General features: G+C 42.5%; 1 protein-coding gene across 2 annotated transcripts in view; it reads left to right on the forward strand.

The window, feature by feature from the left end:
• The window catches only part of GAPVD1 (GTPase activating protein and VPS9 domains 1), a 3,238,556-nt gene that overhangs the window by 2,963,717 nt on the left and 250,849 nt on the right, over positions 1-23,990 (forward strand). For both annotated transcript variants that reach the window (XM_044058337.1, XM_044058338.1), the window contains one exon: positions 3,702-3,889. In XM_044058337.1, the coding sequence (XP_043914272.1) occupies positions 3,702-3,889 (188 nt within the window). The remainder of the gene's footprint in view (positions 1-3,701; positions 3,890-23,990) is intronic.

Below are 23,990 nucleotides of genomic sequence, written 5' to 3' on the forward strand. Positions count from 1 at the left end.
ATGGTTTTGTATATTAGACTTGTCAGACTGATAGTTCCTGTAGTTCCCGAGGGGTCAGTTGATGGTCCACTCTTATACAGAGGGAAGAAAGTTGCAGCCTTCCATTCACATTGCACGTAACCTGTTTTGAAGCTGTAGTTGAAGAGTGCCTCAAGTGGTCCTGCTAGATCATGTTAGGCTGTTTTGGAGGCAATTGATGATATTGTTGGGGACCACTGAAGCAGTGTTTTTGGCATTAGTGAGCACCTGCAGGACCTGCTTCCTGTTGGTAATTGAGGGGATATGCTAGAATGGATTTCACTGGGGGAGTGGGGGTGAAGGTAGAGCTTAATTTATTGGCCAGTAGATTTGCTTTGTCACCCTGGTCAGTGAAGGTTGTGCCATTTACCGCCAGGTCTGCTCACTGTTGAGTATTATGTAAAAGATTCTTGACATAGCTAAAGAAGGCCTTTATTACCTGCTGGATAACAAACTGGCTTACCGATAGAACCCAGTCCAGTATTGTTGCAAAGACACTCTCAGCTAAAGGAGCAGTTATCAGCTGTTATCCCCAGGGATCGGACTGAAGACCACTCTTCTTTGGTATCTACTTCTCTCTCTTAAGGCAGTTAACCAAAGCCCTTGACTGATGACAGTTGCCAATGACCGCAAACTCAGAGCTGTCATTAATAAGACAGGCAAGAGGTCTACTCTTGCTAAAAAGTTGTGCTTGAACCATGATTCTCAGTCTAAATGCCAAAAAAGCAGCATTGTGTCTTTTAAGCAAACCTGATCAGTCCTGCTGCTATCACATTGGAAACATCTCCCTTAAAATTGGCTCTGTCATTGAAACTTGGGTACCTTTATCGACAATGAACTGTCTTTTGACCACCGTAAGGCCACTGTTAGGAAATCCTTTTATATACTAGCCACCTTCCTAGATACTATGAAGTCATTCTCCCCCCTCTTCTCAACCTATATCAAACCAATAATAGAATAAAGTGCCCCCCCTTCTGTGTTTGGTTGGATAGGCATATGACCAGGCTCGAGAGACTGCAGTATTTTCTTACCAAAAAATCATGGGCATGTCCTCCTCAAGTTACCCTGACCTCCTTAAAATGCTCTTACACTTTTCCACTTCTTACAGTCTGTTGGTCTCTCCCTAGCGTACAGAGCCTTCAAAAAACAGGTCATTTGTAATCTAGACAGCAACACATGTTGGGTTTCATTTAATACTATTAGGGTTTCTTGATGGCTGGGCTTTCAAATAAACATTGTCACCATATTTTGCACAATGAGCGCTTAGGATTAGAGTAATTTAGTTACTTTTGTCCTATTACTGAAAAGAAAAGAAACAACATATCACTAATGAAAATGTCTCAAAAAATGCTCATTTATTTTCTTTTTATGTCAACGACACAACATCACTGCATTTATCATAAATCTGGCAAATTATGTCCGTGGGTGAACTCTTGACCACCGGCATCATGAGGTTTTAAACTGTTGATTGTATATCTAGACAGCAACACATGTTGGGATTCATCCTATACTATCAGGGTTTCTTGATGGCTGAGCTTTTAAATAAACATTATCAACCATATTTTGCATTATGAGCGCTTGGGGTCGCAGATGGAGGTTGTGGGTTTTGTCTTTGCTTTTGTTCTGCCTTAAACTGGTATATATGTTAACCATGATAATTTCTTTATTACCTACAGCATATGACATAGTCCAAGGGTCTTTGAAATGCAATAAGAACTAGAATAACAAAAAAGGTGTAAGATAAAAAACATCATGACTCATTTTCTATGCGCTGATGCTGTTTACACATATTCATTTGTTTTTAAGACTGTTTTTAAGACTGTTTGCTAGTCATGCATTCAGAATGGCAATGAATTACAAATAAGTGGAAAGATCACACCTTATGTTTATTTAACCAATGATGGCGAGCTTATATATAGCTTGAATCATTTAAATGTTTTAATAACATGATATTTTATATATCTCGACCATAGCGCGTACATATAGTTCCGCGCACTATATATCTGATACAACCTTACGCGCTATATGTCTGACTTAGATATAAAAATGGAGAAATGAATTTCTTAGAAGCTTTTCAGAAGTTTTATTTTGGTCATTGTCTGAAATACATAACATGATGTCCCAACTATTTTATACTGCAGTGCTTTTATACTATGCATGAGAATACTTGATGTATTGCTGCATTTATTTTAAGCCTTCAAGTTTATTTGCTTAAAGCATGCTGCCAAAAACTTGCTTAAGGAAGTGATGCAAGATGAAGGGTGTTCTAATCAGATTGATTATGTTTTAACTAATTGATTAACTGACAATTATCTTGTTTAATTGGATGATTGTTTTAATATATAAATGGGCGTTTTTATGTTTAAACTATAACCTGATGAAGCGCATTTGTATGCGTGAAAGCGCTTGTTTGTTCTCAAAATAAACTGGACTTCTTACTTTATCGTGGTGGTTCCAAGCAGTGTTTTTACTTAGCCTTCAAAAAACAGGTCATTTGTAACCACCTACACATTCACAAAACCAATGCCACCCTGAACACCTGTTCGAGACTTAAGCTGCCACGGAAATATAAATGGGACTTGTTGGTGAGGTATCTTTCACAGAGAACACCTCTTTAATGCAATGGAGTCCCCTTAGAGGTTAAGCAGAGTAGCTCCATGATCCTTTATGTTTAACCTGGATGACTGTATGGACATTTGTAAGTACATCCTTAGTGTGACCAATCTAGCTCTTTTAGAAAGAGGCCGAAACTAGGTTAGGGTCTGGTTTTAATTCATGTCTTAGTAAATGGGTGGGATTCTTACTTAGACTACAAATGGTCCACTGGCTCAACAGCCTAGTTTGAACTTATGAACCTACAATAGTAAATAAATACATGTTTCTTTCATTATCATATTAAATGTATGTTCTGTGTACAGTATTTAAAAATGACAGTTGATATTAGCAGAGTTTGGGTCAGCAGAAATGGCAGTGCTTTATATCATTCTCTTCTGCCAGGCATTCAAGACATTGATGGTATTGGTCTTTATTTGTTTGGGAGCCATACAAACATTTTGGAGCTTTGGTAATTTAGATATCCAATGTGAGAATTTTTTCTGTGACTGCATTCAGGATGGGGATCCATCATGTTTGCACACCAGGAAAGAACCGATAGACACAGGTGATATGTTTGCTGTCATAGTAGTGTATGTGCTGTCAGGGAGTACATATTTTCCCAGTCACAAAAGCTTCAGAGGAAACAGTAGGTGCATTTGAACAGAAGAGATGTTGGGCATAGCTGTATACCCACCATGCAGGGTCACCAGTGCAAGGCCACCTGTTTAAGTTTTTTGCATTTTATGGATGTCCATATGAGGGAATGTTCACTATGAGAAAGAAGAGAGTCTGATAGGTTGAAATGTTGATTTAAATTTTTATTAAATATTGTCTTATTAAATATGGGTAAATTCTTTCACAGTATGCATCATATTGCAAAGGCATTTTCTCTCACATTGCAAATGGAAACATCACGTATTTCTGGAAAAGAACTAATAGACAACTGAAATGTTGAAGTCTGGGTAGAAGATGAAAAAAAGAAAAATGTAAAACCTTCACATTGAATGCATTTCAATTTCTTTTCTTTCTTTTTTGTGTTGTAAGCCTTGTTAAGAGAATATAGAATAACCTAAGTGTCTGATTTTTAGGAAACGTGCTCCATATATTGCATATTTAACTCGATGTCGGCAGGGACTCCAAACCACACAAGCCCACCTTGAACGACTGCTGCAAAGAGTCTTGAGAGATAAGGAAGTAGCAAATCGATATTTTACAACAGTCTGTGTTCGGCTGCTCTTGGAAAGCAGAGAGAAGCAAATACTTCACCTGATTCGAGGTACTCATTTTTATTACTTTAAGCATCATTATGCCAAACTATAATTTATTTGAAAATTTTGACTGTCAGAAGGAATACTACGAAAGCAGATTACAGAAGGAACAAATATGAAAAAAATTTGCCTGATTGCTTGGTTTTGCAGCCTTCTTTTCCAGGCCTTAATTGATCTGTTCGTTGTATGCCCCGTTTGACAAAAGTGACAGTGTTGCCAGTAGATAAGGGAGTACACATTATCACATTTTGCCAGTTTTAGCTGTGAGATTTTTTTTTTTTTTTGGTGGGGGATGGGCTAGTGGGACATGTAATAGGAAAATGGAATACATCAGTTTGACATCCTTGTACTACTTAGCCATCCCATTTTGTTAGAAGACCTTGCGCACTGCATACTGAGGTACAGGGAAATCTCAGTGATTATCAAATCAGGATGGAATTTGACTAATCTGAGACTCTAATGTACTGCTGTTGATGTATAGTGTATAAACAAGCACTAAAAGTTATGGCTATGCATAAACCCAAGATCAGATAACAGATATCTTCATAAATGTGTCTTCTTGAAAAATCTTTACTTTTGGACACCTCAGTACATTCTTAATCACCAACGATGTTAGATTCTTTTTACTCCCAACACACATTAATATTTGCACATTTTATCTAAAGGCAGATGTTCATCGTGTTTCACTGTTGCAGTCATTACACTTGGGTTATCCTGCTGGCAGGCTACCCGCAGTCAGCCTGAATTCCAAAGTCCTGGTCCGGCGTCGGTTGCTGTCTCCTCTTCCCTGACGTCAGTGCGCCAGGGGTATAAAAGATGCAGCCGACACCATTTTCTTCAGTCTTTCTTGCCGAGCGATGCCCGAAGCAAAAGCAGTTCACAAGTGCCAGTCGGCCGACTCCTGAGATTTTCAAAACCGAATTTCAGATCCAAAGTCTTCATTAAAGCTAAGTACCCCGTTGGGGAAACTTTTTTCTTGCTCCAGACCGATGTCAGAAAAAGTTAACAATTGTATTTCTTGTGGGAAGCAAATACCTCTTAAGGATTTTCATTCTTACTGTATTCCTTGCCTAGGCCCTGACCACGACGTTGCTAGCTGTCGGTTTTGTGCTAGATTTAACCAACGCACTTTTAAGCGTCGGTTCGATTTTGCGTTTCATTACTTTGGCCAAAGATTTAATTATATAATGCCGTCGGAACAGCCGACGACCAGAGTTTATAAAAAGTGCAAGGAAAAGGACAGGCATCCGAGGTCTAAAACCGACGATGAGGCCTCTGCTAGGCTAGTCGACGTTTCTCAGTGAGGCACTTTCGCAGCCCCTGACGCCCGCTACCTCAGACCACAGGCCGTGTCTGACTCCCATGTGGAGCCGACTAGGCCTCTGGATACTCAAGGTATTGGACATTCGGAAACTATTCCCTCAGATGGGTCCGGAGCCGCTGAGCAGGCATCGGCTTCTGAGGGTGTTTTCAGACCTACACAGTTATATGTTAAGCCAGCCTCAGCTTCAAAGGCAAAGACTAAAGCAGCTCTAAAGACAAAGAAACAAGTACAGCATTCTCCTGCACAGACTTCCATGCCTAAAAAACAGATGCTTAAAATGGCCGAAGACCTAATTACTTTGATCAGGGGTTCCCATCCCCCTCCAGATAAGAGGCCTAGGCAAGAGACAGAATATGAATCTTCAGATCAGGTTTCCATTTCCTCTGATTCCTCTTCTGAACAGGGATACTCCCTTCCTTCCTATGAGGATTCTGATGCTGAAGAGTCTATTCCTTCAGCCTCTCCTCCTGAGGATTATTCTTTTGGGGAAACCCTTCACACCATGAGGGAGCACTTTCACTGGGAGAGCCAAGAATACTCAGAATGTAAGAAAAGGCTCAGAGACTTTCTTTTACTACCTCAGCACAGACCTCTTGCTATTCCACCTGTTCTAGACATAGACTGTTAAGCCAGACAGATACTACAGGGTTCCAGATTCCCACAAATTTCTATATAAAAACCCTGCTGCTGACCCAGAAACTATATCTCAGGGTCCCAAAGGGGTCAAGGCCTCCACTGCGAAAAGCCCTGTCCCCTCTGATAGGGATTCTAGGGCACTGGACAGATAGGGGAAAAAAGTTTACACTTCTGCTACCTTGACTGTAAGGGCTTTAAATTGTCAGTTTCATATGCTTTAAATATAAGCAATATTTAATGTCACTGCTAAAACAGAAAATGTTGACAAATTCTGAATGTGCAGATAACAAGGAAATGCAGGATTTATTGCATGCAGCTGAACAAGTGGGAAAACATGCTTTGCAATGTGGTTTTGATTCACTGGAGGCCTCTTGCAGGGCCGCTGTTACGGGTACTGTCATTAGAAGGCGTGCTTGGTTAAAGGAACAAAATCTGCCTGATCATGTTAAAGCAAAATTATTGGATGCTCCTTTACAGCATGATACTTTGTTTGGTATTAAGGCAGAAGAGGTGTTGAAGAAAATGGAGGATAAAGCGAAATCTATGCAGACAGTTAAGGATTTCTTACAGGTATAACCACCCAGATTTAGCAGGAACTGGCCTTCAAAGAATTGGTCCTTTCCAGTGTCAGGCCACAAAGAGGCAGATACAGACACCCTAGAGGCAGATCCCAGCCCCAAGGCTCATACAGGCCTAAACAATGGAGTGCTTCTACCTCCAAAGGCGGAGAAGACAAATCACAGCCATATAGAAAACATTCCCAATGACTTTCCTCTGCCAATGCCAAGCACTTATCTTTTGGCAGCTCCCTTAGGGGGAAAACTAGCACTTTTTTCACAAAATTGGCATATAATCACCCAGGACAAATGGGTCTTGAATATAGTGTCCCAGGGCTACAGGTTCCACTTTCACACCCTGCCAAAGGCAAAAGGTATGCCAGACCTGCCACAAAATCAATGGGCAGAGGCACAAAAACAAGTTACATCCCTCATGGACATGAGGGCCATTCAGCGAGTACCACAGCAAGAACAGGGACAAGGATTTTACTCAAGACTATTCCTGGTACCAAGAAAGGACACAGCCTGGAGACCAATACTGGACCTGTCTATTCTAAACACTTTTCTGGACGTTCCAAAATTCAAAATGTTGACTCTGCAGCAGCTTCTGCCCATGCTGGGCAAGAAGGCTTGGCTTGTAACTTTGGACCTAAAAGAGGCATACCTGCATGCCCCAATCAGACAAAATTGCAGACAATACCTGAGATTCATAGCTGGATCAATGCACTACCAATTCTCTGCACTGCCTTTTGGCTTATCTACTGCGCCCAGGGTCTTCACAAAATGCCTGGCACCAGTAATTGCTTTCTGCAGACAAAGAGGAATTCAAATATACCCTTACATGGACGACTGCCGTATTCAAGCAGTGAACAAAGACATTCTACTGAAGCATCTGGCGTTTGTAAAAAGATTACTGATTTGCCTAGGGTACACGGTAAACGAAAAGAAATCAAAACTAGTACCCTCTCAAGAGATAATATTCCTGGTTGCAAGCTTAAATACAACTGCCCAGATGGCTTATCTCACGCCAGACAAACAAAGGCAACTGACTTCTTACTTCAAAATGTTGGCAACAAAGACCCAGTTATCTGCAAGACAAATTCTGCAGGCTTTGGGCTTCATGGCTTCCTGCATTCTACTAATTCCATATGCAAGACTGCATAAGAGGAAACTACAATGGTATCTAAAAAGTGTTTGGACTCAACATTGCCACAGCCTGGAAACAATGATTACTCTCATTCCCTGCCTGCAGCAGGAGTTTCGATGGTGGCAAAGGCTTGTCACCAAAACAAGGGACAGCCATTCTCACTACCCCCAGCCAGGCAGAGCCTTATGACGGATGCATCAAATTATGCCTGGGGGTGCCCACATGGCAGGAAGAGGCATTCAGGGCACCTGGTCCACAAACCAAAGGCATCTACATATCAATCAAAAAGAGATGCTAGCTGTTCAGAATGCCCTGACAGCCTTCAAGGATCTACTTCATCCAGGACAACTGCTGGTAAAGACGGACAATACTACAGTCATGTGGTACATAAACAAGCAGGGAGGCACACATTCCTACCCCCTCTGCAGACAAGCCATGACTTAGTGGAACACAGCATTGACTTGTCAAGTACACCTGGAAGCACAATTCCTGCCAGGAAAGACAAATACTCTGGCAGACGAACTAAGCAGAAATCTCAAGGATCCTCACGAGTGGAAACTAGATCCACAAATCTTCAGCATGATAACAAGGAAACGGGGATGCCTAGACATAGATCTATTTGCCTCCCTGCATAACTGCCAACTACAGAGATTCTGCACAAGGACTTATCACAAACAAGCATGGAAAGTGGATGCCCTATCATTCAGCTGGAAAACCCTTACAGTATATGCCTTTCCTCCACTGCCTCTCCTCCCTAAGGTACTCATAAAGGTCAGACAAGAGAAGCCAAAAATGATATTGATTGCCCCAGAATGGCCACGCCAGCACTGGTACCCAATCCTAAAGAGCTTGTCTCAAGGCCCAGCCTGGACATTACCCTAAATTCCTCATTTGCTGACCCAACAAAACAATCCGATCCTGCACAGCTAACTCAGAACCCTAAATCTGGCTGCATGGCTGATAATTTAACTATTCAGAACACACATCTCTCTAAAGCAGTTATGGATGTTATTTTGGAGGCCAGGAGGCCCAGCACCAGAAAGTCTTATACAGAAAAATGGAAGAGATTCTGTGCTTGTAACCAGGCACAAGGAATGGACACGCTTGTACCAAATATTCCTCAGATTGTACAATACCTAACTGAGATGCTGGACAAAGGCCTATCATTCTCCTCAATTAAGATCCATGCCTCTGCCATTTCAGCTCATTACAATACGGATCCACCTATTATTTCACATCTACTACTAAGGCAATACCTCAGAGGGGCCAAAAACATAAGACCTCCAAGGAGAGCTCCAACACCTGCATGGGACCTCAATTTTGTCTTGGAAAAGCTCACACTGCCTCCCTTTGAGCCAGCCAATACAGCTGAGATAAAATACTTATCATGGAAAACAGCTCTGCTCCTAGCAATAACCTCAGCAAGAAGAGTCTCAGAGTTACAGGCACTAATGGCTGTGGAACCTTTTATTATTTTCCATCTGGGCAGGGTTTCTCTAAGGACAGACACAACAATTATGCCCAAGGTAGTGTCCAATGTGGCTCTTAACCAAACCATTCATTTGCCTACCTTTTATCCAAACCCACAGAATAAGGGGGAGAGACTTCTGCATTCTTTGGACATACACAGACAGCTATGCTTCTACTTGGACAAAACTAAAGCCTTCAGAAAGACTGAGCAACTCTTAGTGGCATATGCTGCAGGATCGCAAGGAAAAGCTTTCAAAACAGACTATTTCAAAATGGATAGGCCACTGCATTCATTTCTGCTATTCACAACATGGCAAATCAGTGCCTAAGGGCATTAGGCCACATTCAGCCAGAGCAGCAGTCACTTCAGCAGCCTTCCTCAGAGGAGTACCAACCAAGGACATTTTGGAGGCTGCAACTTGGACTTCAGTGCACACTTTTACAAAGCACTACCACTTACCTCTTTACTCTAAATCCAGAGCAGGCTTTGCCACTGCAGTTCTGCAGGGCCTCATAGCCACTCCTAATTCTGTCTAGGCCCAGCCACCCAACCTCAGCTTTGGGATTCAACCCAAGTGTAATGACTGCAACAGTGAAACACGATGAACATAGTACAGTTGTGTACCTACCATAAATTTAGATGTTCGAGTGTATTCACTGTTGCAGTCCAGGTTACCCTCCCTCCACCCCCCCTTTCATTGCTGGGACTTATCTGTACTTCTCTATTCTATACAACCTAAGTGGTGTATTTGCTTGTAGATGAAGGTAATGTTTTATGTTACTGCATGCTTTTTAATGAGCAGAATTTTTAGCCTACCCTTTTGGAGGCACCTGACATCTGGGGCAAGAAAAACTGAAGAAAATGGCGTCGGCTGCATCTTTTATACCCCTGATAACCTGATGTCAGGGAAGAGGCAACAGCAACTGATGCAGGACCCAAGACATTGGAATTCAGGCCGACTGAGGGCAACCTGCCAGCAGGATAACCCAAATGTAATGACTGCAACAGTGAAACACGAAGAACATCAGGAAATTCATCCCTGGTTTGGCACCTATGTCTCTAATGGACAGAGGCAGCCTGTAAATGGTTCATCTCCCAGGCCCCCTGCTTGTAAACATTTCACCTCTAAAGCCCCTGCTTTCTTTCTTGCCGCGCGGTACCCGAAGCAAAAGCAGTACAAAAGTGCCGGTCGGCCGACTCCTGAGATTTTCGTGTTCGAGTTTCAGATCCGAAGTCTTCATTAAAAGCTAAGTACCCCATTGGGTAAACTTTTTTCTTGCTTCAGACCGATGTAAAAAAAGTTAATAATTGTATGTCTTGTGGGAAGCAAATACCTCATAAGGACTTTCATTCTTACTGTATTCCTTGCCTAGGCCTTGACCACGACGTTTCTAGTTGTCTGTTTTGTGCTAGATTTAACCAACGCACTATTAAGCGTCGGTACGATTTTGCATTAAAATATTTTGGGCGAAGATTTAATTATGCAATGTCGTCAGATAGCCATCCGACTACCGGAGTTCACAAAAAACACAAAGAAAGAGACAAGCAACCAAGGTACAAAATCGACGACAAAGCTTCTCATAAGCCAGTCGCCGGTTCTCAGTGAGGCGCTTTCACAGCCCCTGACGCCTCGCTTCTTTAGAGCCGCAGGCCGCAGGAAACTCAAGGTATTGGAGCCTGGGAGACTATTCCCTCAGATGAGTCCAGAGCCGCTGAGCAGGCATCGGCTTCTGAGGGTGTATTCAGACCTAAACAATTATATATTAAACCGACTTCCAGTTTCAAAGGCAAAGACTAAAGCACCCTTAAAGGCAAAGAAACAAGTTCACCAGCCACATGGACAGGCCTCCATGCCCAAAAAACAGATGCTCAAAATGGCCGAAGACTTAATTACCTTGATCAGGGGTTCCCACCCCTCTCGTGATAAGAGGCCTAGGCAAGAGACCGACTGTGAATCTTCAGATCAGGTTTCCATTTCATATGATGATTCTTCTGATCAGAAATATTCTCTTCCCCCCATGAGGATTCTGATGCTGAAGAATCTATTCCTTCAGCTTCTCCTCCTGAGGACTACTCTTTTGGGGAAACCTTGCATACCATGAGGGAGCACTTCCACTGGGATAGCCAAGATTTTTCAGAATCTAAGAGGAGGCTCAGTGACTTCCTTTTACTACCTCAACACATGCCTCTAGCTATTCCACCTGTGTTAGACATTGTAGATGATGTGTTCTCAGAGTCTAGTCTGACCTCTGACTCCTTACCTCCAGCTCCTGTTAAGCCGGACAGATACTACAGGGTCCCTGACTCTCATAAATTCCTTTTCAAAAACCCTACTGCAGACCCAGAAACTAGTTCTTAGGGTCCCAAAGGGATCAAGGCTTCCACTGCAAAAAACCCTACCCCCTCTGACAAAGATTCTAGGGCACTAGATAGATGGGGAAAAAAGATTTATACATCTGCTACCTTGGCTATAAGGGCCTTAAATTGCCAGTTTCATATGCTCAAATATCAGCAGTATATCATGACACTGCTTAAACAGAAAATGATGGTAAATTCTGAATGTGCAGAAAACAAAGAAATGCAGGATTTATTGCATGCAGCTAAACAAGTTGGAAAGCATATTTTGCAATGTGGTTTTGATTCTCTGGAGGCCTCCTGCAGGGCCGCTGTTACGGGTTCTGTCATTAGGCGGCATGCTTGGTTAAAGGAACAAAATCTGCCTGATCATGTCAAAGCAAAATTATTAGATGCTCCATTACAGAATGATACCTTGTTTGGTGTTAAGGCAGAAGAGGTGTTAAAGAAAATGGAGGACAAAGCTAAATCTATGCAAATGGTCAAGGATTTCTTACAGGTACAGCCACCTAGGTTTAGCAGACACTGGCCTACAAAGAATTGGTCCTTTCCAGTGTCAGACAGACCTCAAAGGGGCAGATGCAGACACCCTAGAGGCAGATCCCAGCCGCAAGGTTCATACAGGTCTAAGCAATAGGGTGCTTCTACCTCTAAAAGTGGAGAAGACAAATCACAACCATACAGGAAACAGTCCCAATGACTTCCCCCTGCCTTCACCAAGCACTTATCTTCTGGCAGCACCGTTAGGGGGAAAACTAGCACTTTTTTTCTCAAAATTGGCACATTATAACCCAGGACAAATGGGTTCTAGACATAAGTGTCACAAGGCTACAAGTTTCACTTCCATACCCTACCAAGGGCAAACGGTTGGCCAGACCTGCCAAAAAATCAAGGGGTAGAGGCGCAAAAACAAGTCGCAGCTGTCATGGTCATGGGGGTTATTCAACAAGTGCCACAGCAAGAGCAGGGACAAGGATTTTTCTCAAGACTGTTCTTGGTACCCAGAAAGGGCAAAGCATGGAGACCAATACTGGGCGTATCTATTCTAAACACTTTCCTGGATATACCAAAATTCAAGATGTTGACCTTGCAGCAGCTTCTGCCCATACTGGGCAGCAAGGCTTGGCTCGTGACTTTAGACCTAAAAGAGGCATACCTGCATGTCCCAATCAGACAATCATGCAGAAGATACCTCAGAATCAAGGCTGGCTCAAAGCATTACCAATTCTCTGCACTGCCCTTTGGCTTATCTACTGCACCCAGGGTCTTCACAGATTGCCTGGCACCAGTAATTGCTTTCTGCAGACAAAGAGGAATACAAATTTATCCTTACTTGTGCGACTGCCTCATACAAGCAGAGAACAAGGGCATTCTACTACAGCATCTGACGTTCGTGAAAAGACTTTTAGCATGCTAGTACCCTCTCAAGAGATAATATTCCTGGGTGCAAGCTTAAATACAACTGGCCCAGATGGCTTATCTTACTCCAGACAAACAAAAGCAACTGACTACCTATTTCAAGGGAATGGCAACAAAGGCCCAGTTATCTGCAAGAAAAATTCTGCAGGCTTTGGGCTTCATGGCATCCTGCATCCTACTAATTCCATATGCAAGACTGCATATGAGGAAACTTCAATGGTACCTAAAAAGTGTCTGGACACAACATTGCCACAGCCTGGAAACAATGATTACTCTCATTCCTTGCCTGCAGCAGGAGTTTCGATGGTGGCAAAGGCTTGTCACCAAAACAAGGGACAGCCATTCTCACTACCCCCAGCCAGGCAGAGCCTTACGATGGATGCATCAGATTATGCCTGAGGGGCCCACATGGCAGGAAGAGGCATTCAGGGCACCTGGTCCACAAACCAAAGGCATCTACATATCAATCAAAAAGAGATGCTAGCTGTTCAAAATGCCCTGACAGCCTTCAAGGACCTACTTCATCCGGGACAACTACTGATAAAGACGGACAACACCACGGTCATGTGGTACATAAACAAGCAGGGGGGCACTCATTCTTACCCCCTTTGCAGACTAGCTATGGCTTTATGGGACACAGCATTGACTTACCAAGTTCATCTGCAGGCACAATTCCTGCCAGGAAAGGAAAGTACTCTGGCAGACGAACTAAGCAGAAACCTCATGGATCCCCACGAGTGGCACCTGGATCCACAAGTCTTCAGCATGATAACAAAGAAATGGGGATGCCCGGACATAGATCTATTTGCCTCCCCTCACAACAATCAACTAAAAAGATTTTGCACAAGGACTTATTACAGACAAGCATGGAAAGTGGACGCCTTATCTTTCAACTGGACAAACCTATCAGTATATGCCTTTCCTCCACTGCCTCTCCTCCCCAAGGTACTCCTAAAGGTCAGACAGGAGAAACCAAAAATGATTCTGATTGCCCCAGACTGGCCACGCCAGTACTGGTATCCGATCTTAAGGAACTTGTCTCAATGCCCAGCCTGGACCTTACCTCAAATACCTCATCTACTGTCCCAACAAAACAATCAGATTCTGCACAGCCAACTCAGGACCCTAAACTTGGCAGCCTGGCGGATAATGTAGCCATACAAAGCACACCTCTCAATAAAGCTGTGATGGATGTCATTTTAGAAGCCAGAAGGCCTAGTACTAGAAAATCCTATGCTGGAAAATGGAAGCGATTTTGTGCTTGGAACCATGCTCAAGGAACAGAAGGTTTAAGTCTTTAGAATGGGTAATCCTGGTGCAGTTTGTTTTGTGGATATGCAGGAAGTCCATCAGAGTGGGATCTGACAATGTCTTGTATGCCAGTCATAAGGGATAGGGCCTTGAGGTGGTCTGCATAGGACATGTTACTTACGCCCTGTATTCTTTTAGTGAGATACCTCTGTGGATGTTCCAGTTGTTGGATGTACCTGGTTAGGTACATACCAAAGGGGGCATTGTACTCAATGATAGATCTGATGAGTGCTGAATACAGTGGAACAATGACTTCCTTGGACCTAGGTCCCATACCTTTGTTTATAAGTTGCACAACATAGAATGATTTCCTCACATCAGGAGGCACGTAATGGTCAAAGGCTAGATTACTTTCTATGTTCATAGGTTCATAGGTTGGTACTAGGCTATCAGCCCTAGGGCCTATACAAGCCTAGCCATAACAATTCCCTGGCTATTTCTTCCCACGTTATTTACTTTCCTGGACCCCTGTCTAGCAGGGCGACTGACGTGATCCCTGGGGTGAATTTCCTTTCTCCCATCCAATCGTCAAGGTTCCTCTTGAAGAGGTCCAAAGAGGCACTCTGCTTGACATGTATGGGCAATCTATTCCAGAGTCTGGGGAGTCTCTGGGTCATGAACCTATCCCTCCAGCATGTTTTGTTTATTGTGATGACAAGGTTTAGATCCCTGGAGCATGTAGCTCTGAGGGATTGGGATTTCTTTAAGTGTAGCATGTCCAACAGCTCTGGGTTTGACATGGCCTTGTATGTTAAGCAGAGATCGCCTCTGAGTAGACGATATGCGACAGAGTATAGCTGGAGTTTTAAGGCGGTCAGCGTGGGGCATCTGCTTTAGGCCTGTGATTCTTTTAGTGAGGTATTTCTGAGGCCTTTCCAGTTGTTGCAGATGTCTTGAGAGGTACATACCAAATGGGCGTTGTATTCTATAATGGGTCTAATGAGGGATGAGTACAGTGGGACAATGACCTCCTTTTTTCTGGATGAAAAGCCCTTTGTGATGAGGTGTGCCACATAGAAGGATTTCCTGACTGTTGTGGCGATGTGGTTATCGAAGGTGAGACCACTGTCCACCTGTGTCCCTAAGTCTCTTATCACACTTTCTGTGTTTAGTGTACTGCCACCTATATGGTAATTCATGGATACATGTTTTTTCCCAAAGGGGATAACAGTACATTTCTTGGCATTGAGCTTGAGCCCATGGCTCTGGCACCAAGCATCTGTTTCTGTAAGGCCCTTTTGTAGAGGATCCACATCATTTGGTGGGGATTCAATAATGGCTCCCAGTTTGCAGTCATCTGCAAACTTTGTTAGCCAGAGTCCCTTAGTGTTGACCTGTACTTCAGAGAAGTAGATACCAAACAAGAGCGGCCCCAGGACTGAACCCTGAGGTACTCCACTTGTCACTTGCCTGGACCTGGATTTGGAGTCGGCTACTTTTACAGTGTGGGTTCTATCAGTAAGCCATTTAGCAACCCATTGGGTGACATGGGGATTAATGCCCATCTTAGCAAGTTTATCTATGATTCCAGAGTGGGGTATGGTGTCAAAGGCCTTGGCAAGGTCTAGATAGGCTGTGTGGACCACCTTACCCTTGTCCATGGCTCTGGGGACTGATTCAAAGAAGTCAATCAGGTTCAGGAGACAAGATCGGCCCTTCACAAACCCAAACTGGGTGGGGTCCAGTGTTTGAAGGTTGCCAATGTCTTTGTTTATAAGTTCCGTGATAATACGCTCCATGGCCTTGCAGATAAGGCTTGTCAGACTGATGGGACGGTAATTTCCGGGATCCAAGGTGGATCCCCCCTTGTGGATTGGGATAACTGTAGCTCTGCGCCACTCAGTGGGCATGAAACCTGAGGTGATGCTATGATTAAACATGACACTTAGGTGAGGTGCCAGTTCATATTGTAGTTCATGTAGTACACAGCCCGGGATGTCATCTGGTCCCATGGATGCTGTATTCTTGGCTTTAGAGAGTGCGTTTTGTACCTGTGTGGCCGTTATTACTGGAATTTGGCAATCTTCCGGTATTGAGATGGGCCATTTAGGGGGTAAGAGGGGGGTGAAGTTGGCACTGAATCGATCTGCCAGGATATTGGCAATATCCTTCGGATCAGTATATTTAATGCCATTCTGTTTTAGCTCAGAGCAGATCTGAGCATTGCCATTTAGATTCTTGACATAGTTATAGAATGCTTTGTGGTTGTCTTTGGAATCTTTGGCAATTTTATTTTCGTAACTAGCTTTGGAGGATTTTATGAGGCATCTCAGTTTCTTACTGAGGCTAGTAAGGGAGTTTTTTGCATCCTGGGATTTTCCTCTTTTCTGCAAAAGTTTCTTCCTTTTGTTGTAAAGTTTGTTTATGGCAGGGGACCACCAGATTGGCTTCCTTTTTTTGGATGAGAGCATTTTGGTTCTATTTGGGATGGCACGATTCATGCATGAGTGTATGTGCTCGTACAGTGCCTTAGTGTAGGATTTAGCAGTTGAACTTTCAGTTCCCGTCTGCATGGGTGTCATGAAGTTTGTCACTTCTGACTTGAGTAGCATGAAGTTGGCTTTGGAGAAGTGTTTATGGTGGTTTCTTTACTGGGGGTGGGGGTGGTATGTGGATGTTAAGGGTGATTAGCTTATGGTCAGACCTGACTAACGACGGGGTGACCATAGGTATGGAGCATTGATTTCCCATGTTGGTAATGACCAGGTCTAGGATATTGGAGCCCCTGGTGGGACTATGGATTAGTTGATCCAGGGCGTTGGAATTTATGAATTCCAAGAACCGTTGCGCAAAGGTGTTGGGACATGAGTAGTTTTCCCAGTTAATGGCAGGGTAGTTAAAATCACCCAGTATTAGGGTGTTTGGTTCTATCTTAATATTTTCCAGTATGTTTAGAAAGGTGTAGTGAGAATCTTGGGGTATGGTGGGGGATCTGTAGCAAGCTACAATTTGGATTGCAGTCTTACCTAGTGTTAGTTGCTCTTACCTAGTGTTAGTTGTGTCCCCAAGTCCCTGACTACTGGGTCAACTGTTAGGGGTGTGTTGTCAATATGATAGTTACCAGGGATGAATGACTTCCTAATGGATACTATTATGGATTTATTGGCATTTAGTTTTAGTCCTTGGCTCTGGCACCAGTTATTTGTCTGTGTCAGCCCTTCTTGGAATACATTTGTATTGGTGGGCAATTCAGTGGCAACTCCTAATTTGCAATCATCTGCAGATTTAGTCAGGCAGAGGCCATTGACATTGGCCTTGACTTTAGAGAAGTACATACCAAAAAGGAGCGGTCTCAGGACTGATCCCTGAGGGACTCTGCTTGTTACTGGCCTTTTTGTAGAGGTGCGTTCCCCATTTCTAACTTCCTCGGTCCTGTCTGTGAGCCAGCTGGCTATCTACTGGGTGACATAAGGGTTTGTACCTAACCTTTTAAGTTTGTCAACAATGCCCAAATGAGGGATTGTGTCAAATGCCATGGCCAGGTCAAGGTATGCAGTGTGAGCCATTCTGCCCTCCATTGCTGTGGTGACCTTCTCAAAGAAGTCCACCCGGTTGAGTAAGCATGACCTGCCCTTGATGAAACCAAACTGGGTTGATTCCAGTGTCTGGAGGTTTCCTATGTCATTACTGATCATGTACATGATAGTTCTTTCCATGGCTTTGCATATGAGACTGGTGAGACGTCTGGGTCTGTAGTTTCCAGGGTCTATAGATGGCCCACTTTTGTGTAGAGGGATGACTGTTGCTGTTCTCCATTCACGAGGCACAGTGACTCTTTAAAGGCTACAGTTAAATAGCAATTCCAGAGGGCCTGATAGATCATTTTTCATGCTGTGTAGAAGACATCCTGGGATATTATTTGGGCCCGTTGATGTAATGTTCTTGGTCTTAGAGAGACCATTAAGAACCTGTTCCCTAGAGAGAGCAGGATGAGGTATATTTGATGGTATTTCCTGAGGGAAGGTTAATGGGGAGAGAGGAGTAAAGTTGGAGCTGACTTTGTCAGCCGGTAGGTTTGCTATATCTTCTGGCTCAGTATAGATGGCTCTGTTTGCAATGAGCTCTGCACACAATTGTGTATTGCCTTTGAGGTTGTGGACATAGCTAAAGAATGCTTTGTGGTTGTCCTTGGCCTGGAAGGCCAAATTTACCTAAAATTCGTCTTTGGTAAACTTTATTTGTTCTCTGAGTTTTGTTTAGTTTGATGAGAGGGCTTTTATCCTGCTGGGTGCTGCACCTCGTAATTTTTGCTATGATGTTCTTCCCTCTATTATACTGTCTATTGACGATGCGATTCCAACAGGATGGCTTGTTTTTTTTTTAGTTAATTATATACTTCTTCCTGGGGGGGCACAGCTGCCTCTCTATAGCTATTAACATACTTGTATATAGTTTTTGTGAACAGCTCTGCTTGTGCAACCATGTTCTCAGGGTTTATGGGGGCCTGAGAGTTTGCCATGTTAGCTTTAGAGTAGTTCCTGAATATTCCAGGGTTAGCTGGGGTTCCAAGTTTTATTTTTACTTCAAAGGAGACCATTTTGCAGTCTTACCTTACCAGGCAAGACATTACACTAGGAGGTGTGCAGCACGTTACCATATTTGTGAGGACCAGATCCAGTATGGGTGCACCCCTGGCTGATGTATTGATAATCTAGCCCAGGGAGTTTGTTTACAAAATCCATGACTCTGTGCCTGCACATTTGGTGTTGTATATGATTCCCAGTTAATATTGAGGCAGTTAAAGTCATTCATGAATATAGTACTAAATTGAATGGTGAGTGTTTCCAATAAGTTTTAATTCATGGTATGGGTTTCCTGGCTCATGGGGGGGGGCTATAGCTTGCAAGGAAGTGGTATGGGATTTTGCCTATGGTGATTTGAACATGGAGATGCTCAAGTACATTGTCCTATTTGACCAGCCTTGAGGTATATTTATTTTTGATGTAAATCAGGAAATATCCACCTTTAGTCCTTGTCTGTGTTGCAGCTACTCTAAATGTCCGGAAGGCATTATAACCTTGCACTATTGGTGTGCTCTTCGCAGCTTTAAACCATGTCTCGGTGACCGTACAGATGCTACCATTATCTAGGGTAAAGACAGCTTCTGGGGAGTGGAGTTTTTTTAGACTCTTAGCATGGATCAGTAACACCTTTATATTTTCTTTGTTTTGATTTGCTGTGTTGGAAGTACTTTTAGTTTGGCATTGCCTAAAAAATGAACACCGGGGGAGGACAATGTTTTAGCTAATATTTGAAAAGCCTAGGGGAGAGAGGTGCAGACTGTCCCTGGTAAAGGAGCTTCCGTGCTGACATATATTGCACCCCCTTAGAATGTCACCAGAAACTAAGCCATTTATTAAAGTCAAGTCACCTTTTGTTCATACTTTGGCATCATTCTTGGAGAAAGTAAAATGCTGCTCAGTGCTAGGCACATACCGGCTTGGGACACCCAAGAGTTCCACAATGTTTCTCTTTATATACTCTGGGGAGGTGCATCTCAGGTCATTTACGCCCTCACGGACTATGACTGTGTCATACTGGTACTTGTGGTCCAATGACCCGAGTGCGTGCATAATGTGGCAGATCCTGGCACCTGATAAGCATCTGACTGACTTTCTCCTTACTCAGACTGGTGAGTGGGACATCATTGTGTCTCACAATGGAGTCTCCAATGAGTAGAATGTTGGATACTGTGTTGGCTTGCCTTATGTGCTTAGAAGTAGAGGCTCCGTGAGATGCGGCTGTGTGCGTTGATGTGAGTGTTTTGAAAGAGTGCATTCAGGGTTGTTGAAGGTGTTTGTTCTCTGTGCTCCATGTAGGTGGTCTTTTGGGTTTAAGCAGGCTACATTTAAGTGCCTCGGTATCTGTGTGTCTGCTTTGAATTGTATGCGATGAGTACAACCTTATTAACATTAAAAGTGCTTTTATGTGAGAGCTTTGCCTCCAATGACATCATGTAGCTACATTTGTCACATACCATATCAGTTTGAGAATTAACTGGTTGTCAATAAACGTGACGCAATTTCTACACTGCCTCAGGATGCCCATATCCACCAAGTTGGTAATGGAGATAGTGAAAAGTTCATATCCATGGCACCAGACCCTTTTTTTTATTGGTTAGAAGTTGGACTGAGAATATAAAGTCAGGAGTATCTAGTTTGCAACTCTTGGGGCAGTGCTTGTTACTGCAAACTAGTTGTCCTGTATGCAGCTTTGTATTGGTTAAATTTCAATGGTGGTTTTACAGAAAAAATGTCAGCTCAAGGTGTCTGGCTATACAGGGCATTGCCAAACATTTGAGGGGAAATTGATAAGTAGAGCCTGATAATTTATGGATGAAGGATTTAGACAGATATTCTGAACTTAGAAGCAAATCAAGCCATGCTCACTGAAAGAAAATAATTAATGTCAAGAATGATGACAAGAAGAGAGTCACCTGAATGGCTACTACCTGACTAATACTAGTGTTGGTTTCACCACAGCTTCACCCTGTTGGGATACAGTGCTCCTTTGCTTATTCTCTCACCAGAAGCAAAACAGTAGCAATAACCCCAAGATGAGAAGCAGACCACAGCCTGTTTGGTGATCCTCAGTCTTGTCCCAAATGATGTAAGGGTCTGTAGGCCTGTTGTAGCATTTTCCTGATAGATGCCTTGAATAGCAACCAGACCATTCAGGAAGATCAAGCACAGACACACTTCCCAACCAGAAAGAGTCAGGAATCTATGCACTCTGCTCCTTCTCTCACCAGGAGCAAAATGTAAGCACAAATTTCAAACTGGCACCTATGAAGCAGTTATTAGGCTTTCTGGTGATCAGCAGTCCCCAGTAAATAATATTCCTATGCACCCTTTCTCACCAGGAGCAAAACAGAAGGATGAATCCCAAGATGACAACTGAGAGGCAGAATATGGGCTCTGCAGTAATTAGTGGTCTTGGGGTAAATTTTGCAGATTTTAATGGTAAGATGAAAAAAAATGGTTTAATATCTTAAGAGGTGCAGTGTGCAGTAACCAGTTAGATATGAAAGAGTGGGTAACTTTAAAACTTTTAGCTATCTAAGTGGAGAGCCAGTAATTGTAAAAGAGCAAGCTAGATTAGAAGGGGTTGGCACTTTGTATTCTGGTTCTATGGAATACAGAGGGGTGGCCAGTAAATTTAAATAGTTGAAGAGGAGTGATTTCACAAAATAATTTTGAGCTTAATCACAATAGCCAATGAAAGAGGAGAGGGAAGGAGATATTTTGGTGAAATTAACATAAGGGGCAGGCAGCTGGAAAGAGAGTTGAGTTTACAAAAACACAACAGTGCCAGAGTGGGGAAAAAAGTTAATTTCTGTGTGACTTGCAGGAGATCCAACTGTGGTCCCTTTTGTTATTTAAATATGCAATCAAAAACAGAATACAAGTAAAACAGTGTAAAGAAAATGATTCACAAAATACAAGAAAGCAGGAACAAACTAACCTTTCCCTCACATAGTTTGTAGCAGAGTCTGGGTGAGCTTTTCTAGTAAAGCCTTAGAATGTTTTATGTTACCCCTTAAATAGTAGGTTTAATTCAACCTTAATTGATCTGTTCTAATTTTTGCGTGATTCACGAGAGAGACAGAAAAGGTCTCTTTCCTAGTTTAAATATGCAAATAAAATGGAATACAAGTAAAACACAGTCTAAAGAAAACCGCAATATACAAAGCAGAAGGCAACAATAAAACAACATAGAATATAAGAAAGCAAAAACAAACTAATTTTCCCTCACGGCAAGTTGTGGCAGAGTTTTTTTCCAGTGCCTCTATGAAACCCCAGTCATCCTCTTCCTTCCCTGCCTTTCAAGTACAGGTTTAAATGCCCATATTTTAATTTTTCCTCATCTACCTTTCAGTCTTCTTCAATTTTCCTATTTCTTCCACTTTTCCTTCCTCATTTTATACTTAATTGTAGGTACGATATATACCAAATAGTTACTGTGGATGCTGCAATTTGAACAAGTTATGTACCCTTTTTACAGTTTAAATTCTAATAGTTCTTTTAGTTTTCGCATGTATAGTTTGCTTGTAGTCATTCTGCTCTGTTCATCACAGGGAAGGAGCCTGGGGATGTTATCTCATCAGGCCAAGTCCGGATGGTCTCACTTCTAGTGGTAAAGAGAATGGAACTACCCATTCAGATTTACCATCATGTTAAAAATGCAACTTTTAATGAAGTTAACTAAAGAAGTAAGTGACAAATTCTGGATGTCTAGGTCTTTTCTGTGGCCTGAGACTGATGACTGCTTATGTAGTTATGCAGTCCTCAGACCATTAGTTTCTCTTGAATAGTCCCTCTGGTGTATTCCCTCTGGAGGCCTCTGTGGCTAGGAATATTGCATTTCCCTTTAGACTGTACTTCAGGCATAATAAGTATAGTTGAAAGATTTGGCAAGGAGGAGGTCTTTTCATTGTCCAGTTTGGCTTTCAGGAGGGCAGTAAATTGCCAAACACATATGTCAGAATACCCTTTCTTTATTTTTGCTAACATTCAGCAATCCTTGTCAGCCTTCTCATTTCAAAGGCTAAAACTCATTTCTTGAAATGGTTATTTTTTCTTCTTCCCAAGTCACTAAGCACTCTCTAAGTGTGCTTATGATGCCATTTCCATAGGTGTCACTACTGAAACTATTAAAGCGTAGGAATGCCTGGGTGAGTCTACAAAATTTCCCAGAAGATGTGAAGGTTCAGCTTATAAATGCCTCTTCTAATAAAGATTTCCTGTTTAGAAGTTCCCTGGCTGAGGTCCTCAAGAAGCTTAGAGAGGGAGAGAGAGACAAATTGATAGTGTTTGTCAGCCAACAGTTTTTGGGTCCTGTTCCCAAATAGCAAAGAAATTCTCCTTCTACCCAAGGGCTTTTGTTTCAGATGTCATTTAAATATATCTAGTAAAAATCTTTCAAGCAGCATTATAAGAAAAAAAATGACAAGGGGACACAAAAAAGAAAGGAGATGGATCTCAAGGACCCTCCTTTCAAAAAAAAAATCACTATCTTTTCCTCTCAACCACCGCCCACACCTTCTTCCCAAATTTGTAGGCAATCTTTCTCATTTCATTCCTCTTGGAAATCAATAACCTAATATCTTTGGGTTCTAAAATTCATTTAGCATAGTTACAAACTCCAGTGGGCATCCCCTCTCATTCAAACTGGGATCCCAGTCCCTTCCAGGATTAAATTAATTGTTCCTTCAAATTATTCCAGATCTGTTATTACAGGAGGTAATAGAACCAATATTCATTTCTCATCAAGGGAAATAAATGCTCCTACTCAAGACTTTTACTAGTCCCCAGAAAGGAAGGCACCTGGAGACCCATTTTAGACCTTTCAAAACCAATTCTTTCTTCTTGTTCCAAAATTCAGAATGTTGACTTTACAGTACTTTTACTGTCATCCATATCTTTCCTGTTCACTGTTGTTTCAAAGATGCCTACTTACACATTCCAATTTGGAAAAGGAAAACATGGATGCCTACTTAGAGTCTTTGCTTTGGGATTGCACTTTTAGCTTACATGTTTACCTTTTTGTTCTCTATACTACTGCAAGAGTCTTCATTAAGAGCCTTGCCTCAGTCAAGGCAGTCACATATACCTCTTTTTGGAGGATTTTGTCATTTCTTCATCCTCCACCCAAGACACTGTAGCTTGCCTTCACTTTATTATACAATCTAGGCCTCAAGCTAAATTTGAAAAAGTCATCCTAGTCCCCTGCGTGCAGGATAGTCTTCTTGGGTTGTCTTCTTTGTTCATCTCTGATGACAACCCTTCTGACCCCCAGAGAATACACATTGTTACAGTCACCACTTTCAAAATTTGCCCCAACAAAGCATTTTCACAGCATGACAATGTCTGAGGATTCTAAGTTTTAT

The sequence above is a fragment of the Protopterus annectens genome, chromosome 16.part0 (genome assembly GCF_019279795.1).
Source record: "Protopterus annectens isolate FY-2018-M chromosome 16.part0, PAN1.0, whole genome shotgun sequence".
NCBI classification, from domain to species: domain Eukaryota; kingdom Metazoa; phylum Chordata; order Ceratodontiformes; family Protopteridae; genus Protopterus; species Protopterus annectens.